At 39.3% G+C, this 19,364-nt stretch overlaps 1 protein-coding gene across 1 annotated transcript; it reads left to right on the plus strand.

The window, feature by feature from the left end:
• The first annotated feature begins 103 nt into the window (after window positions 1-103).
• LOC121637150 (monocarboxylate transporter 2-like) lies at window positions 104-19,047 on the plus strand. Its single transcript, XM_041981116.1, has 5 exons — window positions 104-197; window positions 1,115-1,335; window positions 10,787-10,930; window positions 12,336-13,145; window positions 16,326-19,047. Exons 2-5 carry the CDS (start codon window positions 1,119-1,121, stop codon window positions 16,562-16,564), a joined length of 1,410 nt encoding a protein of 469 aa, XP_041837050.1. The 5' UTR covers window positions 104-197; window positions 1,115-1,118; the 3' UTR covers window positions 16,565-19,047.
• Window positions 19,048-19,364: the final 317 nt, after the last annotated feature.

Below are 19,364 nucleotides of genomic sequence, written 5' to 3' on the forward strand. Positions count from 1 at the left end.
TTTTAATTGTTTTCACAACTAATCAGTGTGACGTTCAGGCTCAGAATATAAAAGAGGAGAGATGAGCTCTGCTGATCAGAAGTTAATGAAGACTCAGGCGGGACAGTGGGACACGTGACCAGGCGTCCGATTGAGAAGCAGGCAGCAAAAACTTTGGTAACTTTGAGTGGAGACAGGCTGCAAAGGCTCGCGCTGAGGTGAGTTTTCACACACATCGTCAGACACGAAGCTTTGCGGACTTTTAACGCTGCTTCTTGCTCCGATAGCTCCACGTGCGATCAGCGTCCGTCCTCGCGTGGCCTCCAGTTTGCTAAGTTTATTCTTTCTGCTTGAAACTCGTCATTTAGCCCTAAACTTTGTTAAAAACTGCGCGGGTGTCATGAAGCTCAGGCGCTTACTGATAGTTGTGGGTTAATCAAATGAAGATGCTTTTTGCCTGGGTTGACTCAGTTGTCACATGTAAGCTAAAATACGTTTTTTTTTTTTGGTAACATTTCGACCCCTAAGTCAGGCGAAATGTCACATGCTGTCTCGCACACTGCTACACCATTATTAAACCTAAACTAGTTCCACGGCTATTTAATTTGTACACAACCCCCAGCTTGTTTTCTTTTGCAGAGCAACCAGCTGCTGCAGCAGCCAATATAAAGAAATCCTCCCCCTCATCAGGGGAATATGACTAAATATTGTTCTTATTCTGTATTACGGTCTAAATTTGTGCAGACAGACCTGCCAGAGCATCAGGAGATCAGTAAAAAACCTAGTTAAAATGTTGATATTTTATGTATAAATCTAAATAATAGTTTTTTTTTTTTTTTTTGTGAGCTGACATAAATGTTTTTAAAAACATTAATAACTCATCAAATCTCGTTTACAAGCCAATTTTACTCCCTGGCCCAGTGTGAGAGGTTGGCAGTCACATTACTTAACTTTCATGTACTCATTTATTATTATTTATTATTTTCATTTTTACTATTTCTGCTTTTTATGTCTTTTACATTTGTCCTGTGTTATGTTTTTATTCTGTTGTGCAGCACTTTGGTCAACGTTTTAGTTGTTTATTTAGGTTGCTCTATAAACAGATGGGTGTTAATATAATTAATGTTTCACACAGGAACATGCCCCCTACTCCAGTAGATGTGTTGGTCTCCAAACCCCTGGACGGAGGTTGGGGCTGGATGGTGGTGTTTGGGGCGCATATTTCCATTGGATTTGCTTACTCAACCCCCAAAGCCCTTTCCATTTTCTTCAAGGAGATTCAGGAGGACTTGGGGGCCAGCTACAGTGAAATAGCGTGGATTTCTTCCATCATGTTGGCTGTCATGTATGCTGGTGGTGAGTTGATGCAAACAGAAAATGTATTGATGTTATTATAATTTTCACTGTGAACAAATTGGCTGGATAAACTCACCCATGAACATGTGTATATGATGTACTCTTAGATCATTTGCTGTACTTACTACAGTTTTAAAGATAAAAATGCAAAGTTCTTTATTCTTATTCCGAGTGCATGTGGGCAAAATATGTCATATAATGAAAATAATGTTTTAGGTTTAAAATCCTCAAAACTTTACAGCTATATACTAAATTAGTACAAGTTTCTGTAAAGAGATGAAAAAAATCTGTCAACGTTGAGCCAAAGTCATCAAATCATTGGCAGCCAAAGTCAAAATCATTTTCCTATATGCCATCTGAACTCTCCACAAAAAAAACAACTTGTGTTTTGATGCGCTTTCATCTCATTTGGACAGATAGAAAACTGTTGAATTGGCTGTCTAATAGGAGGAATGTTGGCAGCTTGTGTTAGAAATTATTTAGTAAAATGCTCTGTAGATATGAATTCATCAGTTTTAAACGGCAGAATTAAGAATTGAGCAAAAACCTAAGTATGTCTGCAGCGTCGAGATCCTGGCCAGCGGCCGGCCACCGTGACGACGGCGGCATGTGCCGGTCCTGCTGCTGTAAAGCGGTCAGAGCCACGGTCGCAGACCTTTCGCATCGGTGCCACCCCCTAATGCATATGTAAACTTCGTACCAACCACCCTTGTTTACAACAGAAAGTGCTGTAGGACTGCAGGATTTATCGGCCAGCTGTGGAAATGGAGGAAACAATGTTTACAAAATTATTGTGATCTTTTGCATTGGTTTGGGATTTGCTTTGGAAACGTGATAGTAAAATAATAATAATAACAGTCTGTTTAATTAAACCTTTATTGATTGAAATTCCTGCTTTGCTGCCGTGCAGGCGCTTCCTGCTTTGCTCTCCCTTCTGCTTGCATTTTTCTTCTTTTTTCCTATTTTTACCGGCAAGAAATTTAGGAACAAGGACCTCCTGGTCACTTTTAAATCAAGTGGAACAAATATACTTTTTGACAAATCTAGTTGATTGCCATCTGAGAACTAGTGGAATGATGCCTCCTAACCCTGCAGTATCAGTGAGCTGCACTGAACGTGAACAACCTTTCTTGAGGATAAACACAGCTGGAAAGAGAACTGAAACACTGCAAGACATTCATGTGATTGAAGAATTTGACTCTACTGCAGCTTCTGTACAAGCTGCTGTGTTGTCAAATGGATGGAGTCAAATCTTCATACGCGAAGGCATGTCGGATGTGGAGCCTCCCTCTACAGACCTGGCTGATACACTTCCTTGGATGTGTGTTCAAATGACACTGGAATAGCTGGGGAAAAATCCCCATCTCTCTCCTACTGGAACAGTGTTGGTGCCAAGAACCAAAGTCATCACCCCGGCCAGAACCTGGTCTGATGCTGTTCGTCACAGAGGTAATCCAGCAGGAAATTTAAGCTCCAGCACTCACTCCCACCACCCTGAAGTCTCACTGCATAATAAATATGATGTGTTGACTTATATTTAAATGAAACGATGATAAATGTAATGCAAGGATTCAATAAAAAACTCAAGAAATAGCCCTAAAACTCAGCCCAGGACTAACTAGACCAGGAGGAGAGCCAAAATTCCACAAACAGAGGACTATAGAAGCTATCGGGCGCCTCCACACAAAAACAAATAGACACAATTCTGATTGGAGCCTCTATACAGCATGTGATGGTGGCAAAGACGGAAAATCTAACACGTTTTTGATGCATCAGTCAGGAAACTGACAGAGATCTTTAGACCATTCTGTCTTCACATCCAGATGGTATGAAGATTATTGTCCACAACAGGGTCTTTTGATATTCTGAGGAGGAAAACTGGCATCCGAGGATCCTTAAGAAAGACTTTGCTCTCTGCTGTTGAGAGACTGTGTCAGTATGGAGCCCATGTTACATTTCAGGACCCATTCCTAAAATAATAAAATACCGTATAATAAAATAGGTCGCTTACAGCACGTTCTTAAAGTTTAAAAGTATATAATGTTCTCTAATGGGTTGTGTAGACCAAATAAGTAGGTCTAACTTCTTTTTGAAACCACAAACCCTTTTCGAAGTAATGTGGACCATTACATTCAAATCAGCTTGCTGTTTCATGTTCTGGCATGAATGGGTTAAAAAAAGAGAACGTAAACAGTATCCCTGATCTGACCTCAAACCTACTTTTAAAATACACAAGTGGTTAATGGTTTAATCTGTTACTTATTTTAGATAGTGATCTGCGTAATGTTGACAGACGATTTCCCACTAATGCCCGTCGCAACAGGGCAAAAAAATAGCCTAAAAAAAGCTGAAATGACTTTTCACAGCTGTGTCTAATTTCACACTATAAATGACTAAAATAAGTAGAAGAAAAGTTTTTCTAAGTCTTCATAATACGAGTTCACGCAGTAGCTTCTTTCAAGGTTACAGGACAGAGTTGGTCAGAGTTGCGACTCACCTGCATTCAGCTCAGCGATTCCTAACTGTGAAATATACCTCTCCGATGTGGCTTAGGCAGACAGGACTTTATCATATTGGTCCTTGGCTAGGCGTCAGCAATGTCACCCAGTGGAGGAGAGGACAGCAGGAATACATCAGAAAGAAGGTTCAGCACACTGGGGGTCTGACTCCACGTCCCCATGGGGACGGACATGACAGCCTTTTCCGAAAACCTCTGACTCACGGAGTCCGAATGATAAACTTATAATGGAAATGGAAATGGTGTAGAATGAGAGAGTGCCCTACTGGATGTGGCTGCAGTGAGAAAGATGATCTATCTTTGACCCCTGCCTGCATCTGGTTAACTGTATAAACAGCAGGGTGGATTTTAGGTTCAGAAATTTAGTTGTTCAAATATTTCTTTACAGCTTAGCTGAAGGTTGAACAAGAGAGATTTTGATTCAGTCTGTAAATGCATATAAAACGTGGCAATTTTTAGTCCCGTAATAGGAGATTTATTTAGACTGGAATGATCAGATATCGCCACAGATCAGTGCATTTACATTCAGTTCAGTTAGTATTAGCTCCATTTTTCTACCAAACCCTGCAGGGACCTGCGTCAAAATATTGAGCTGAATTAAAGTGGTGATTTGAAAAAGAAAACGAGAATATATCTGAATATACCAAAACAAAACTAAAAACGTCCAAAAATACACAAAAATAAATTTCAAAAACTAAAACCAATTAAAAGACTAAAATACACAAAAAGAAATGAAAAGATTAAGATACCACTAGAAGAAAGTAAGTTTTCCAGAGGTGGGGGGGCCAGTTTGATCTGGGAGGAGAGCCCATTCCAGAGTTTGGGTCCCAGTATTGAAAAAGTTGGATCACCTCTGGTTGTAACAGGGGAGGAGCTGATCCGCGACCTCAGTGCCCTTCATGGAGTGTATATTTCTAACTGTTAGAGCAAGCTAGCTCACATAGCTGCAAATAGCTTTTGGTTTATTTTAATTGGCCTGATTTTGACATAAACACTAAAAATAAAATAAAAAAATGAAAAAATTCACTATTTTGGGTCTATATATAGTCTTATAACATAATGTTTAATTAATGATTTTCTTTTAGGTTCAGCGTCAGATGAACAGGACATATTACACCATCTTTATTTATTAAATGTGCTAACATACAGAAAAAACTCCAACCTGCGATTTCACAGCAGGAACCATAACAGAAAGGTACAGTTTGTAAGAAGTACTGACATCTAGTGGTGCAGATGGGGTGCAGCAATGACTTCAAAACGCCAATAATAGTTGTGAATGGCTGTTAGTGGCCGACATGACAGCGTTTAGTTAAGCTATGTTCCCACTTTCTCTTGCCGCTCTCATCTTCGTCAGAGTAGTCCTCATTAAGGTAAAATATTTGTGCCTTGTAGATTTTGGCTTTAGAGAGAAATTGACTGTTTATCTTTTGTGTCTGCGTAGCTTTATTACCATAGGTCTTCGTCTTTTACCATCCAACTGCTTCCCAGTACGGTGTGCTGGTTCAGTTCACAATGTACCTTTGTTTTTCATTTTCCAGTTAGAATTTCTCTGAATTTTTTCTGAAATCAGACCAAGTTTTCAGGGATGCCATCTATAACAGTGTTGTTTCTCCTACATTCAGCTTTGCCATCCACCTGCAGGGCCTCAGTGTTGGATTTGAGATGTTGTGTAGATGTTAAGTGACTTTCAAAACCATCCACTTCACTGAGTAATTCAAAGCTCTGTTTTACCTCCTGTAGGTTTCTAGTCAGGTCGTGACACGTTATTTGTTGGAATCACTAATTATTTTCACAAAGGCCCTTAAACGCCATCTCTTGTTGCATGATCAGGTCTTTATAAGAAGAAGCCTTTTGAAAGACTGAGAGAGGAACGTAGTCTTTACTCTTCTTAGATGGTTATTCTGTCAAGTTATTAGAGGATAATCAGACAATATAACAGAGTCCTACCAGTTGGCTGGAAGATAAGCCGCTTAGGGTGTTGAGTAGCAAATGGAGAAGGCTTCAGCTGTAGTGAAAAATGGATGGAGAGGGCCTCAGGCTGTGAAGCAGCAGATGGAGTAGGCCTCAGCAGAGTGAATGATGAGAGCCTTGGGCTGCAGAGCAGTCAATGAAGAGGACATCAGCAGAACGGAAGGAGAAGTCTTCAGGCTGCAGGGCAGTTGATGGAGTAGAGCTCAGGCTTGTAGGCCTAATAGCCTGCTAGCCTGGAGGTGGCTGCTGCTGAGGCAGACCGGCCCAAAACCAAATACACAAGCTATCGTCTCTTAAATTAATCAGTCCACTACCGCAAACCCCAAACTGACCTGTGCCACTCTACTGCTATCCTGGCAATGATGCAAAACAAAAAACAAAATAGTCAGTAGCTGGTTAAGTCCTGCTTTTGCTCCTGGTGTGTACTGTTCTGACTTTTTTTAACGCTTTACATTCACAGTCAGTGTGCAGGCACTTTGGTGATTTCCCCAACTCCACAGTCTAACCCGGCGTTGATGTCCCCAAACTTATGTTGTTAGGAGACATTTTAAACCATGAACCATAAAGAAATGTAGTTTTTAATATTAAAGTGTAGTTTAGTATTAGTATAATTGAACTGACCTAATCAGGAAAATACTGAGAAATTTAACATATAAGTTAACATATGGTAGAAAAAGGTTTGTCAGGATTTTCTGACATCTCAATACAGATATGATTTGACAATAGGAAAAAATAAACTTTTTGGGAAAAGGAGAAATTTGTATTAAACTAAATTTGTGTTGACTTGAAGTGAAACAATGATTGTAATGCCTTTACACCTGGAGTCCTGTGATGTTGCAGAGGTGGTATGTAGGGATGTCATGATCACATCGTCTCTTGGTACAATTATTGTCAGAGAAATCATCAAGTTTTTACGGTTATCATGATTATTAGGTGTTAATTTGCCCCATAAATGTATAAAATCACACAAAGACTCCTTATAGGTCTGCAAGTTTTAATTAGGGCTGTCACAATTAATGTGCTGATGCAAAGAGATTAATCTGTGGAATTAACACATTATTATTTTGTTACAACAAAGTTATTCCTCATGCTATATGAAAAGTCTAAATTTGGCATTAAGTCAGTGTGAGAAGCGGATTTTGGGTGCAGTGGTAAACAGAATCCACTCAAAACCACGTTATGCTCCTTATTCTAATGTTTAATTAATTAATAATTAATTGTGGTGTTTAATACCGCAACTAATTTTGAAAATAATTAATTAATCGTGACATCCCTAGTGGTATGTGAGAATCCAGACTTTCCCTCTAAACCCCCAGTGAAACATCCAGAGCATCAGCAGATAAAATTATGTAAGAATGTAGCAGCAAATGTCTCAGAGCATGTACTGCTAGCGAGCTAAATGAGTGGCCACAGTCTGTAGTTCTTTTTTTTTTACAGATCTTAATGTTGTTTTCCATTTGCTTCTTACTATTGTGTGCACATCGATATATATTTGGCACTGACAATACAACATCATGTCCACTATTTTCCACGTATTTTAAGAAAACCACAGAAATGTACAGTCTATGCATCACATTTAGCCTCCATGGTGGTGCTAGCAGGCACTAGTTCCAGCTGTGAGAGTCCAACACGAATTCTTCCACTGCATGGGGCTTGTGTGAACAGAGTGTCTACACAGTCTGCTGAACATCTCCAGTGTGTGAAAATGGCTGATGATAGATAGATAGATAGATAGATAGATAGATAGATAGATAGATAGATAGATAGATAGATAGATAGATAGATAGATAGATAGATACTTTATTGATCCCAAGGGAAATTCAAGCATCCAGTAGCATATACATACATTAAAGGTTAGTACTTGACATTAGGGGTTAGTACTTAAGGCATAGACTAGACTAATTTAAAATTAAATAAAGACAAAGGTAGATAAAGGAGACAAATGGTAAAAACTATTGTACACTCATTGTATGTCTACAATGATTGTAGATATGCTATAACGCAAAAACACACTCCGAGTTGGACCGAACAAAGAGTCATTATTATAGTCTATGTACATATATACTGTACAGGTGATCAAGTATGTACATATATTGACAGTAGTAATCAAAACAAGGTGCATGAGTAAAAAAGTGCAGGATGTGCAAAAACTGCTGAAACAGTGTTTACAGAATGAGATAAAAACAAATGTGCTTACAAATGAGGAAAAAGGCACATGTCCATAAAAACTATTCAGACTATGGTTGTGGTTGTGACCCCTGGGCCCTCAGCGAGATGTTGTACAGCCGGATGGCCCGGGGTACGAAAGAGTTTCTGAGTCTGTTGGTGGAGCAGGTCAGGGACAGTAGTCTGGGGCTGAACACACTCCTCTGCCTGCTCAGAGTTCTGTGCAGAGGGTGAGAGGAGGAGTCCAGGATGGTCACTCTGAAACTTTAAAAACCAAACCAATACGGTACCTAAAAGAGCTTCATAGTCCAGTTTTAGTGCATCCACAGCTAGTTAACTGGTCATCGAGGCTTCCATCGGAAACTTTTGCAGTTTGTTTTTATGTTGTTTTTCATTTCTTTTTTTTTTTCTCATATAAACACAAGAATGTGAAATAAACATTTTGTTGGTTGTGATTGAATGTAAATGAATATTTGACTGCAGTGGAAGATGCACTTTATTCACACAGACTGACTTAAAACACTCATTTCTGTCACATTTATTTTCCATTTCACTGAGAAATGAACCATTAAGGCCATGGTAAGCATATTTTGTAGAAGATCAGGTGTTTGCCAAAACATATAATCCTCTTAGTGTCCTCTGGGCTGGTTTCACTTATCACCATTCACACAGAAGCTGTTCCCACCACTTCCCTAAATCCAGCGGTACGATTCAGGAACCACTGGCAGGCTGGAGACATGACTTTGAATGATTCTCGCCTTCTATCAGGCATGATTTGAGAAAAATTAATCTGCATTCAAACAACTGGCTCTCAGCAGTAAGAGAATGGAAGTTTTGATCATGGCATGCTGCAGAAATGACTGCTGGTGCAATGTCACTCTTTCAGGGAAGGTTATAAATGAAGGAAAGGTTGACAGCATATAAAAGACTGTTCAGTTGCTGATTGATCACTGAGTGTAGTGTTTTACATTATCAGGGGAAAATATAATGAGGACGCCAGGCTGCTTCTCAGTGGATACAGAGGTGTGGAGGTTTTCCATCACCTGCTGTGATGTTCTTTTGCCCTTGGTTTAGCTCTATCACTTGGGTAAGCTGTTTTCACACATGAGCACCAGAGATTTTTGGGGGGAGACTGTAGAGACGAACCTTTTCTGACTTTCTCAGCACTTGCTGTTCACAGCAGGAGCTTTAAAAGATGCCTCCTACTGACGGAAATGGCGTCAGAGTAGAGAGCAAACTAACGCTGAGAGTGTTGCAAAGAAAGAAAAAGAAAAGCATCTAGAAATTCCCAGCACACATAATAACTTGTTTTTGACACTTTGGGGAATTTGCCTGTTTTACATTGGAACTGAGGAGACCAATAAATTTTCCGAAAGTACAAAATTATTTTCTGGTTAAAGGTGCAATTTATAGCTTTGGTCTTCAAATGTTATCACCACAAGGGGGCAGAGTTTTCCCAGACGAGATGTATGTTGCAATTTCTTCTCAAGATAAATGTATTTCTTTACAATACTTCTCTTTTTGTCTGAACGCCCCCCAGTGAACTGTTCAGTGAACTGCAGGCAGACCAGTTTAGATGCAGCACTCCTCCCAACAACCCTAAAAACAGTAATGCAGGGATTAAAAAAATAAATAAATAAAATTAAAAAAGGATGAATGGGCTCATTTGGAGCCATCAAAGTCACTTGAATCATGTGTTTTTTATTTATTTTAATTTATCCCAGTTCCAATAGTTTCCTGCAATCCTGTTTGTGGAAGCAGAACCACATTGATCCTTTAAAATCCAGTGATGCTCCTTCAGAGTGTGGTACTGAACTGTGAATACATTAAAATCTGTTAAATAAGAATAATCCTCAATCTATAATCTATCAAGTTAATGCTTGAAAACTATTGGAATCTAATTCCAATAGTTTTCAAGCATTAACTTCTGATATATCTAAAAATGCTGGTTTTTTTTTTGTTTTTTTTTAGTCATCTTTCTTAAATATACGGCGTTATAAAAAACATGATCCAATTTATAACTCACATGCTCCTAAACTTGTAAATAGGTCTGTGAGCATCCATGGTGACTTTACAGATGAGCAGTTACTCATATTATCTGTGAGAGTGCACCAGGTTTACGTTGTAAATGCTTTAACTGCATGCTAATAATAAGCTAGATGCTCTTCTCTTTAACCTGCAATAGGTTATGTACCTGGTTTCCATAGAGTTTCGCATAACATTAAAAGGCCTTCAGAGGCAGGGTGGCAGCATGGTGGTGGGGTGGTTAGCACCTCATCACACAGCAAGAAGGTTCCAGAGTTTGGACCCTGGCTGAGGCATGTGTGGGTTCTCTCTGGGTACTCTGGCTTCCTCCCACAGACCAAAAGCATGCCTGCTGGGTTAATTAATGTCTGCAAATTCTCACCAGGAGTGACTGTGAGCACGATCGGTTGTTTGTGTCTGTGTTTGCACTGCACTAGACTGGCAACCTGTCCAGGATGTCCCCTGCCTGTCGCCTATTAACTGCTGGGATAACCTCCACAACCCTGCACTGGAAAAAGCCGGGATGGATGGTTGGATGGATGGATGGATGGATGGATGGATGGATATGTATATGGATGGATGATGGATGAATGGATAAATGGATGGATGGATGGATGAATGGATGATGGATGGATGGATGGATGGATGGATGGATGGATGGATGGATGGGTGATAGATGGATATGGATATATGGATGGATATAGTAGGAAAATTGATTGCTTAAAACTGTTTATATTAACATGAACTGACCGGATCTTTCTTTGTGTCCAGGACCTGTCAGCAGTGTGTTGGTAAATCGCTTTGGAAGCCGACCTATAGTCGTGATGGGTGGACTGATGTGTGGGGTTTCTATGGTAACTGCTTCTTTTGGGAACTCCATCGCTTCTCTCTACTTCTGCATTGGTGTCATCGGAGGTACAGTACAGTTTCTTTCTTTCTTTCTTTCTTTCTTTCTTTCTTTCTTTCTTTCTTTCTTTCTTTCTTTCTTTCTTTCTTTCTTTCTTTCTTTCTTTCTTTCTTTCTTTCTTCTTTCTTTCTTTCTTTCTTTCTTTCTTTCTTTCTTTCTTTCTTTCTTTCTTTCTTCTTTCTTTCTTTCTTTCTTTCTTTCTTTCTTTCTTTCTTTCTTTCTTTCTTTCTTTCTTTTCTTTCTTTCTTTCTTTCTTCGTTCTTTCTTTCTTTCTTTCTTTCTTTCTTTCTTTCTTTCTTTCTTTCTTTCTTTCTTTCTTTCTTTCTTTCTTTCTTTCTTTCTTTCTTTCTTTCTTTCTTTCTTTCTTTCTTTCTTTCTTTCTGAGATTTGGAGGTTTGCCGTTTTCTCTGATACTTTTGGTTCAGATCGGCTTTCATGCTGATTGTCCTGAGCCATGGGAATCTGCCCCAACTCCTGGGGTGCAGTTAAAGCAGCAAGAGGGCCAGCATCCGGACAGTAATTAAGACAGAACTATCTCTGATCCCAGAGAGCATGGTCTTCCACGGCCCTCTGTGCTTACCTGTGGTCTCCAATCACAGACATCACATGGGGGCTTTCTGCCACCCTACGAGGCTCATTACCCTGCCAAAGACTCCTGTGAAGGATTAATAGGCCCAGTAAGTGACTGGGCCATGTGTGGTGGCCAAGGGCATGTGTTGGCCCTGCTATGCTCCCCTGTGTCCTGGCACACTGACATATAGGCATCGGTCAGTTTTACCTAGCAGGCATGCTGACATGCACACTAATACCTACACATGCAAAGAGATAATCATTTAATGGAAAAGCACCCCAGACAGCTCCACACTGTATTTCCTCTTTTCTTTCATTTTCTTTATTTTTCTGAGCTCAAACAAAGACGATAACTAGTGTGTGCTGGTGGGTAATGTCCTGGTAATCAGATGGAAAAATAAAAATTAACAAATAACATTTTATACAGTCAGGCCTTGTTTGGCTACGCTATAAACAGAGAGACATAAAACTAAACTTTTCCTTTATGGATCCAGAGAAACGGAGTAGATTGACTTTGGGATGAGTCTGTATATCACCACAACCATCTAAAGTAGCTGTAGCTCTTCATCTTCCTCATATTAAGGTGCTATTAAATTAATATGTTCATGGTAGGAAGGCAAGAGCGAATGTATTACCCAGTCTTCTTAATTTATTTCTACTTGAATGGAGAAATTATATCTGAAATAATTCCAGCATTCTGTAATGAGATTTTAGCTGGTAAAAGTGAAACAAGGTGGAACCAAGCAGGATCAGTATTAATTTAATTTACTAGGTCCTCTTTAGAGTTCAGGTACAGTAGAGTTTTATGACTGTTTTTCTTCCTCTTTATCTTCCTGCTGACAGGTTGTGGACTCTCCTTCAACCTGAATGCATCTCTCACCATCATCAGTAAATATTTCCTGGCCAGGCGGCCATTAGCCAACGGGCTTGCCATGGCCGGGAGTCCGGTGTTCCTCTGCCTCCTGGCCCCTGTTAACCAGTTTCTGCTGGGCCACTTTGGCTGGAGAGGAAGTCTTCTTGTCCTTGGGGGTATGATGCTCAACTGTTGCGTTGCTGGGGCCTTGATGAGACCCGTCGCTCCACCTCGTAACCCATTCTCTTGTGAGGCACAGAAGAAAGTGGAGCAACTTGAGCGGTATACTCAGATAAAAGAAAGCTGCATGAAGAACACTAAGAATTTTTTGGATTTGTCCTCCTTCAAGGATCGGGGCTTTGTCATTTACCTCGTCGGAAATATAATGTTCATCTTTGGTGCCTATGCGCCTATTGTATTTCTGTCCGCCTACGCCATTAGCCAAGGTGTGGAGGAGTACTCTGCAGCCTATCTGCTTTCTATCATGGGCTTCGTTGACATGTTTGTTCGCCCTGGCACCGGCTTGATAGCCAACAGCAGGTGGATCAGGCCGAGAATTCAGTACTTTTTCAGCTTTGCTATGGTTTTCAATGGTGTGTGCCATTTAGTGTGCCCTCTGATGAAGAGCTACACCTTCCTGGTGGCCTATGCTGTGTTTTTCGGAGTGGCTTTCGGCATGGTTTTTGCCCTAATATTCGAATGCCTCATGGACCTGATGGGAAATCATCGCTTCCCCAGTGCTGTTGGACTGGTCACCATTATAGAATGCTTCCCCATGTTACTGGGACCACCTGCTGCAGGTAACACACCCATCCACTCGCTGACATGACCCACTTAAATGCTTACATTGAAGCTGATGAATAAGGCAAATAACATTTTATCATACGCAGAGATTTAGGGCTGCAACTAATGTCTATTCAGATGGTGGATTAGTCACTGACTTTTAAAACGTTGACCAATCAGATTATGTATCTCATAATTATTAAAATGGCTCTTATTTTACTTTCAGCTTTAAAATCTTGCATGAGGTTGTTATACAAGTCCGACGTTCCGCCTCTTTAAATGTTCGAGCATTACAGACATACTTCTCTGGTACGCAAGTTCCGCTTTACAAATCTCACATGTATTTAATTTATTTTGTAAGTTTAACGTGAAGTTATTTCAGACTTTTGATGTTCTCTGCCACCGTTTTGCTCAGTGGTCCACTGCCATATTTTTTTGAAGTCTTTATTTGGTCTCGTAACAAAAGTAATTAACAAAAATATTTTTTGTTTATTGATCATTTATTAGCATGTTCAATTGCAAAAGTAATCCACCAGGGGGCAGAAGACAGGTAACAGAGTTTTGAGAAAAAAGTTTACCATAAAGTGATGCAAAAGGTCTCAGAAACTATCAAATATGATGCATACGGCGTTCACACCAGCAAAGCAAAACTTGGATTTGTGACAGAGAGGAAATGAACAGCCAATTAGAAACAAGCTGCTCCAGATCGATTTAATACGTATTTGTGTTCATCTCCTCCTTATTTAAGCCTGAGTACTATGTTTTACTGTCATTACTGGAAGACAGAGCTGGATTATCATGGGTGCTTTGGTTTGCATGAAAGGCCCACTAAGAGTAAGAGCTGGTCATGGTGATTTGCTGCTGTACACATGGCATCTGCACCCAGTTTCTAGGCTTTCATGCTGTGTATCTGGTAGGTTTTTTGCCTCAATACAAAACTTAAATACTCGGAGGGGAAACTTAAAATCTGAGGTTTGTTTTTTTTATTAACTTTTACTGCTTTGATATTAAGGAGTTTCAAACAAGTTACACAATCACAAGCCTTCAAGCTGTTGGCTTACATTATTTTTTTTAGTTTAATTCTTCTGAAGGTTGAAGAAGGTCCAACCTATAGTTGTCGTCATTGTTGGTGTTGCCATGTAAATAATGCAGCAGATTTGTTTAGACAGATCATTTTTCTGTCTGTGACATAAAATGTTCAGTAGATATGTGATTTTAAAAACCACACATACATAGACTTATTATTATTATTATTATTATAATAAGTCAAAATCAAGTCTAATTTTATTTATGAAGCACTTTTCATGCAAAAAGTAGAACAGAGTGCTCTAGATAAAAACACAGATAATTTAAAAACACACCTGATCATAATCCCTCTCTCTCACATGTACTCATACACACACAACATGCATATAATAATAATAATAATAATAATAATAATAATAATAATAACAATAATAGTAATAATAATAATTATAATAATAATAATATATTTTTACACTACTTTAAAACACAGCATTGGGTAAAAATTTAAATGCAGAAGCACAAGATAAAAGAAAAGAAAATCAAATTATTCCCAGTAAAACATAAATAACATATCAGATGTTAAAACTGCAACATTTTACCATTTCATGGAAAATATTGGCTCATTTTGAATTTGAGGGCATCAAACCATCTCAACAAAGTAGGGCCTCTGAGGTATAAAACTGGACACAATTCACCTTCTACAATAAACTAAAAAAGTTTGGAACAGTTTCAGAAAAATGGGTCTTTTATAAGTGTTGTTCTTTAAAAGCTGTCAGTTACAGAATAAACCAACAAAATGGCCAAATCTTATTGTAGCAGCTTAGGCAAGGTTTAATGTTTAGTGAACGAAATAAAAAAGAAAAAAGGTGATGATGAACGGTTGTATCACTGTACATTACATAACCAGCTCTGGAAAACTTTTCCTTTCACTCCGATCTGACTTATAATGAGCTGAAAAGTTAAAGCTTCCCCGTTTGTCTGGAGTGACCCTGTTCTGAGGGGCTTATTTAATGGGGTAAATAAGTGCCTCCCTGCACGTCTCACGTTCTCCTCCAGAGGGCACAATCATTATGTCTCCCATATCTGCTTGTTACTGCTCCTCCAAACCTTCAGGTCAAGCCAATTAGGAGGAAGCAAGGTAAGTGGGTGTAATTAGCCTTTTGCTTTGGGTGTTTAATAACGCTCAGTTCAAACTGTCGTTATTAAAGTTCTGTACCTGGGCCATAATTAAACTGCGAATGCATTAAAAAAAAGAGGTGACTATGCCAGATGGACATAATTACTGCTCAGCCAATCAAGGGCTGTCTTAATGAGGGTGATGGTCATTTGAGTACAGGCACCAGATGAGTGCTATCAGTCAGAGACGGTTGAAATAATAATCCAAATCCAAAGTGACCTCTCCTGGTGGCTGCACACTCACAAATATTATGATTATTTGTTGTAAAGGTTTTAAGTTTTATGCTTAGAGTTCCATCAAAGAGGCATTTCTTTTAAAGATTTTGATCAGGTGTTTTAACTCATTCTCTAAGAAACATGCTTCTCATTAAGTCTAAAAATTCTTAAAAGGAAGATTTTTTTTTTCTTTTTGACAAGTGGTGAAATAGAACTTTACAGAAATACCCCTCAGATGTAAAAATCTCCCAGCAGATGCTGATAAATAAGTTGAATGAGTGTTCAGTCCTTTTTAGGGCTTTTTAATAATTTGATCTAAAGCTGTATAACAAATGGGCTGTAGTGCAGAGAGATGGACGGTCATGCATGCTGACACTGATGTGCACATCGATCTGTGTCTGGGGGGGAGGGAGATGGGGTGACGTGCACTTAAGACTCTGAAAACCTGCAGGCTTAAATCTGATCTAAACCATATTTGTCACTTTTCTGCAGACTTGGGCTTGATATTTATGGCTCTGAGAACGGGCCTCTCTTCTGATTCGTTTTGGTAGCAACCGTCCAAATTGCCTTCGCAGAGACGCAGGAAAGCCAGGAAGGGTGTAATGGCTCTCAGTTCCAAAGTGGCTCTTCTCAAATTGGTGCTCACTGGTAGTCACTTCCACACACATATAGAAGGCACTAATCTGAATCTGAGCTGTTCTTCACCTTCAGAGGTAGAAAGCAGGTAAATCTGACGTTTTGTTTTAATTTATTTATTTCTCTGCATTCTTCTGCTCTAGGGTTACTGGTGGATGTCTTTGGTGACTACAAGTACCTTTTCTTCATGTGCGGCGCAGTGATCGTGACCGGCGGGCTCTTTCTCTTCGTCATGAACATCTACAACTATCACATGCTGGACAGAGAGAAGGCAGAAAAAAACAGAACCACAGAGAACCAGGACCAGGTGCCTGTTTCAGAGGCACAGATACAACTGACCCAGCAACAGGCAGGACAAGAGAACGTAGAAAGATCGAATTAGATGCAGCCGATGGTGAAAAAGCTCCCACATTAACCGCAACCTGTTGTTGAAGAAGCAAAAAGATGAATGCCTTAACTTTTAGTGTGAGTCTGGATCAATTATTTAATCTGGGAAATATTTTTTCAAAAATCTTATTAACATTTAGAGCTATGGACTTGGCAGAAGTCTACACTCTGAGTGTTGTGATTAATTTACCAAAGATTTGAGACATTTCTTGTTTGCAATATTCAGTAAATTATCAAGTTAGTTAACCACCAAAAAAGACAACTTTATGTCACGGCTGTGGAGTCATGACAACATGCACACGGAAACACTGCTCAACATGTAATGTTTGCATAATTTTTCACCATCATTGTGTAGCATGCATCTGCATTTGCATGTGAACAAAATACATCTGCTCTATAAGTAAAACGGAGGAGCTTCTGGGGGTATTGTTCAGAATGTTGGTAGATCACCACAATCAATAAGATTTACCCTGAAATCAGTCAGTGTTTCCATCCATCCATCCATCCATCCATCCATCCATGTTTGAAGACATAAAGGTCTAAACCAAAGTGAACTGAGCCAAATTCACTGTTCTGAGCCGTACTATGTAAAATATATGCAAGTTATGTTTTTTTTTTTTTAGTAATTTAACCTGTGATTTGGGTTACTCGTGCTTATTAAGACAAAAGAAAAGAGAGAGACAAAATAAACTAAACTCTATGGTGTTATGGCCTTGGGTGACATACATAATTTTTCTGTGGGGGGTTGTATATGCACACCTAAGGTCCCACCCCAGCATTTTAGTTGAGGCCTGGACTTTTAACCTTTTACTACAGCTTGATTTTTCTTTCATTTTCAGCCATTCTGTTGTAGATTTGGTGCTGGATCATTGTTCTGTTGCGTGACCCATATTTGTCCAGTCTTCAGCTATCGACTCAGCTAGCTTCGCATTTGACTCCAGAATACTTTGCTCTATAGACAAGACTGGAAAAGATAGTTTTTCATTTTGTGTCTTCCCTCCTTGACATTGTGTTAACACTTGCACATGCTTACATACTTTGTTCTTATGGAAGCAGTAAGGTTGTACTTAAGTGCTTTATGAGTACACAGGCCAAGGGTTTTCTTTCTTTTTATTTGGGATGTGAATGTGTGTTGATGTGTGTATCTTCTAATCAAACTCAAGCTGAAAACATGGAATGTTCTAGCATTGCAACTAACCTCAGGGTGGGATATTTTGTTCTCATACTGTTTCTAATAGTAAGACCGGTGATATGCTTTTGTTTATTCCCCCCAATTAATTACTGTATCTGTATAATATGTGTTACAAATAATTTTTTTATCCTTTTGTTTTAAAACTATATAACTAAATCTGTTACTGAAGTGTTAGACTTGTAATTGTGTAATTCACAGAAACTGATACTGTATTTTTTAAGCTTTATTTATTGTAAACTTTCACCTTTAATCACATACATTGATGTTCCTCAGTTATGTAATCACTTGGCGTTGACATTTAACAAGAGATTTGTTGTTTGTGTAATACTGGATTTGGATGCTGTTATTTGATCTGAAGCTGTGTGCTGCTGCTTATGGATGTGTGTTTGTCATGAAACTTAGTGACAATGATAAAATACCACTAAACTACAGTATTTGAAGCGATGGCAGCTCTTTTTTTACACTGTTCTACACAATTTAAACATCCATAAATGTTTTTACACTCATGGTCTTGCTGTAAACTAATAAAATCCACAGAAAAACTAGTTTGTCTGACCCATTTGTTGTAGATGATGAATCTGAGTGTTCAAACTGAATTGCATTCATCATTTACTGTAGTTTCCAGGACGTGTGAAAGCATTGCAGTGATGGAAATGACACCAAAACACATGAGAAAGGCCATCAAATCAAAATCTAGTTTGTATCTCCTCAGTCTTGGTGGCTTTGTCCATTTTTAATGACAATTAAAAGATCTGGGGAACAAGTTTGGAAATGTCAGCAGCTTAAGGGCGTGAGTGCCTAATGAAGCAAGGCCCCCATGTTCCAGGCTCGTGCTCTGAGCTGCATGCATCCTCATACATATCAGCAAATCATTGGGCCAACAAATTAGGAATGCAGAGGCAAACACACTTTCTTTCTCTTTTTTTCTTTTGTTTTGCTCTGCCCCCTTTGTCAAGTATTACACAAGGTCTTTGGACATGACAAGGTGGAAAGGTTCCCCAGAGATGAGGCTGTGGGCTCTGTGGCTGGGAATCTGTTTGTCATTATTATAATCCCTCTCACCTCCTGTTCCCCTCTTGCCCACTGACCCTCCCCTACATACCGTCCTCCCCACAACATTTGTTCCCACAATGCTCCATGACTGTTGTCCTCCATCCTCAATGGTAAAAAAGACTTCTGTGTCTCCAGGGGATGTTGGAGGTGATCAAGTCACAGAATTTCTGCAGAGAGAAGTCTGCTCTTCTGAACAAGTAATATATATATGCTGAAGTCATATGTAGATGCTCATAAACATTTATACATGGGGGGTCAGAGGGTGGGCAAAACTTTATAGGAGAGGCCAAATACTAAGAAAGGAAATGATTGTGCTCCTCTAACACTGCTTTGGTAACTGTGGTCATATTAGAGAGATAATAGAAATAAAACATCTTCACATTAATCTGGATCATCAAGTAGAAATATTTGCAACAAGTTCACTAAAGATTCATATAAAGGAAAGTTGGTTGTTTTGTGTGGAGCTTGATGTGGTTGTAGGAGGATCAGTTCTGGTTTAGTGCCTGGTGCTGGTGGGAGACTGGGTCCACTGGGGATTGGGTCTGTCTCC

The sequence above is a fragment of the Melanotaenia boesemani genome, chromosome 3 (genome assembly GCF_017639745.1).
Source record: "Melanotaenia boesemani isolate fMelBoe1 chromosome 3, fMelBoe1.pri, whole genome shotgun sequence".
NCBI lineage: Eukaryota > Metazoa > Chordata > Actinopteri > Atheriniformes > Melanotaeniidae > Melanotaenia > Melanotaenia boesemani.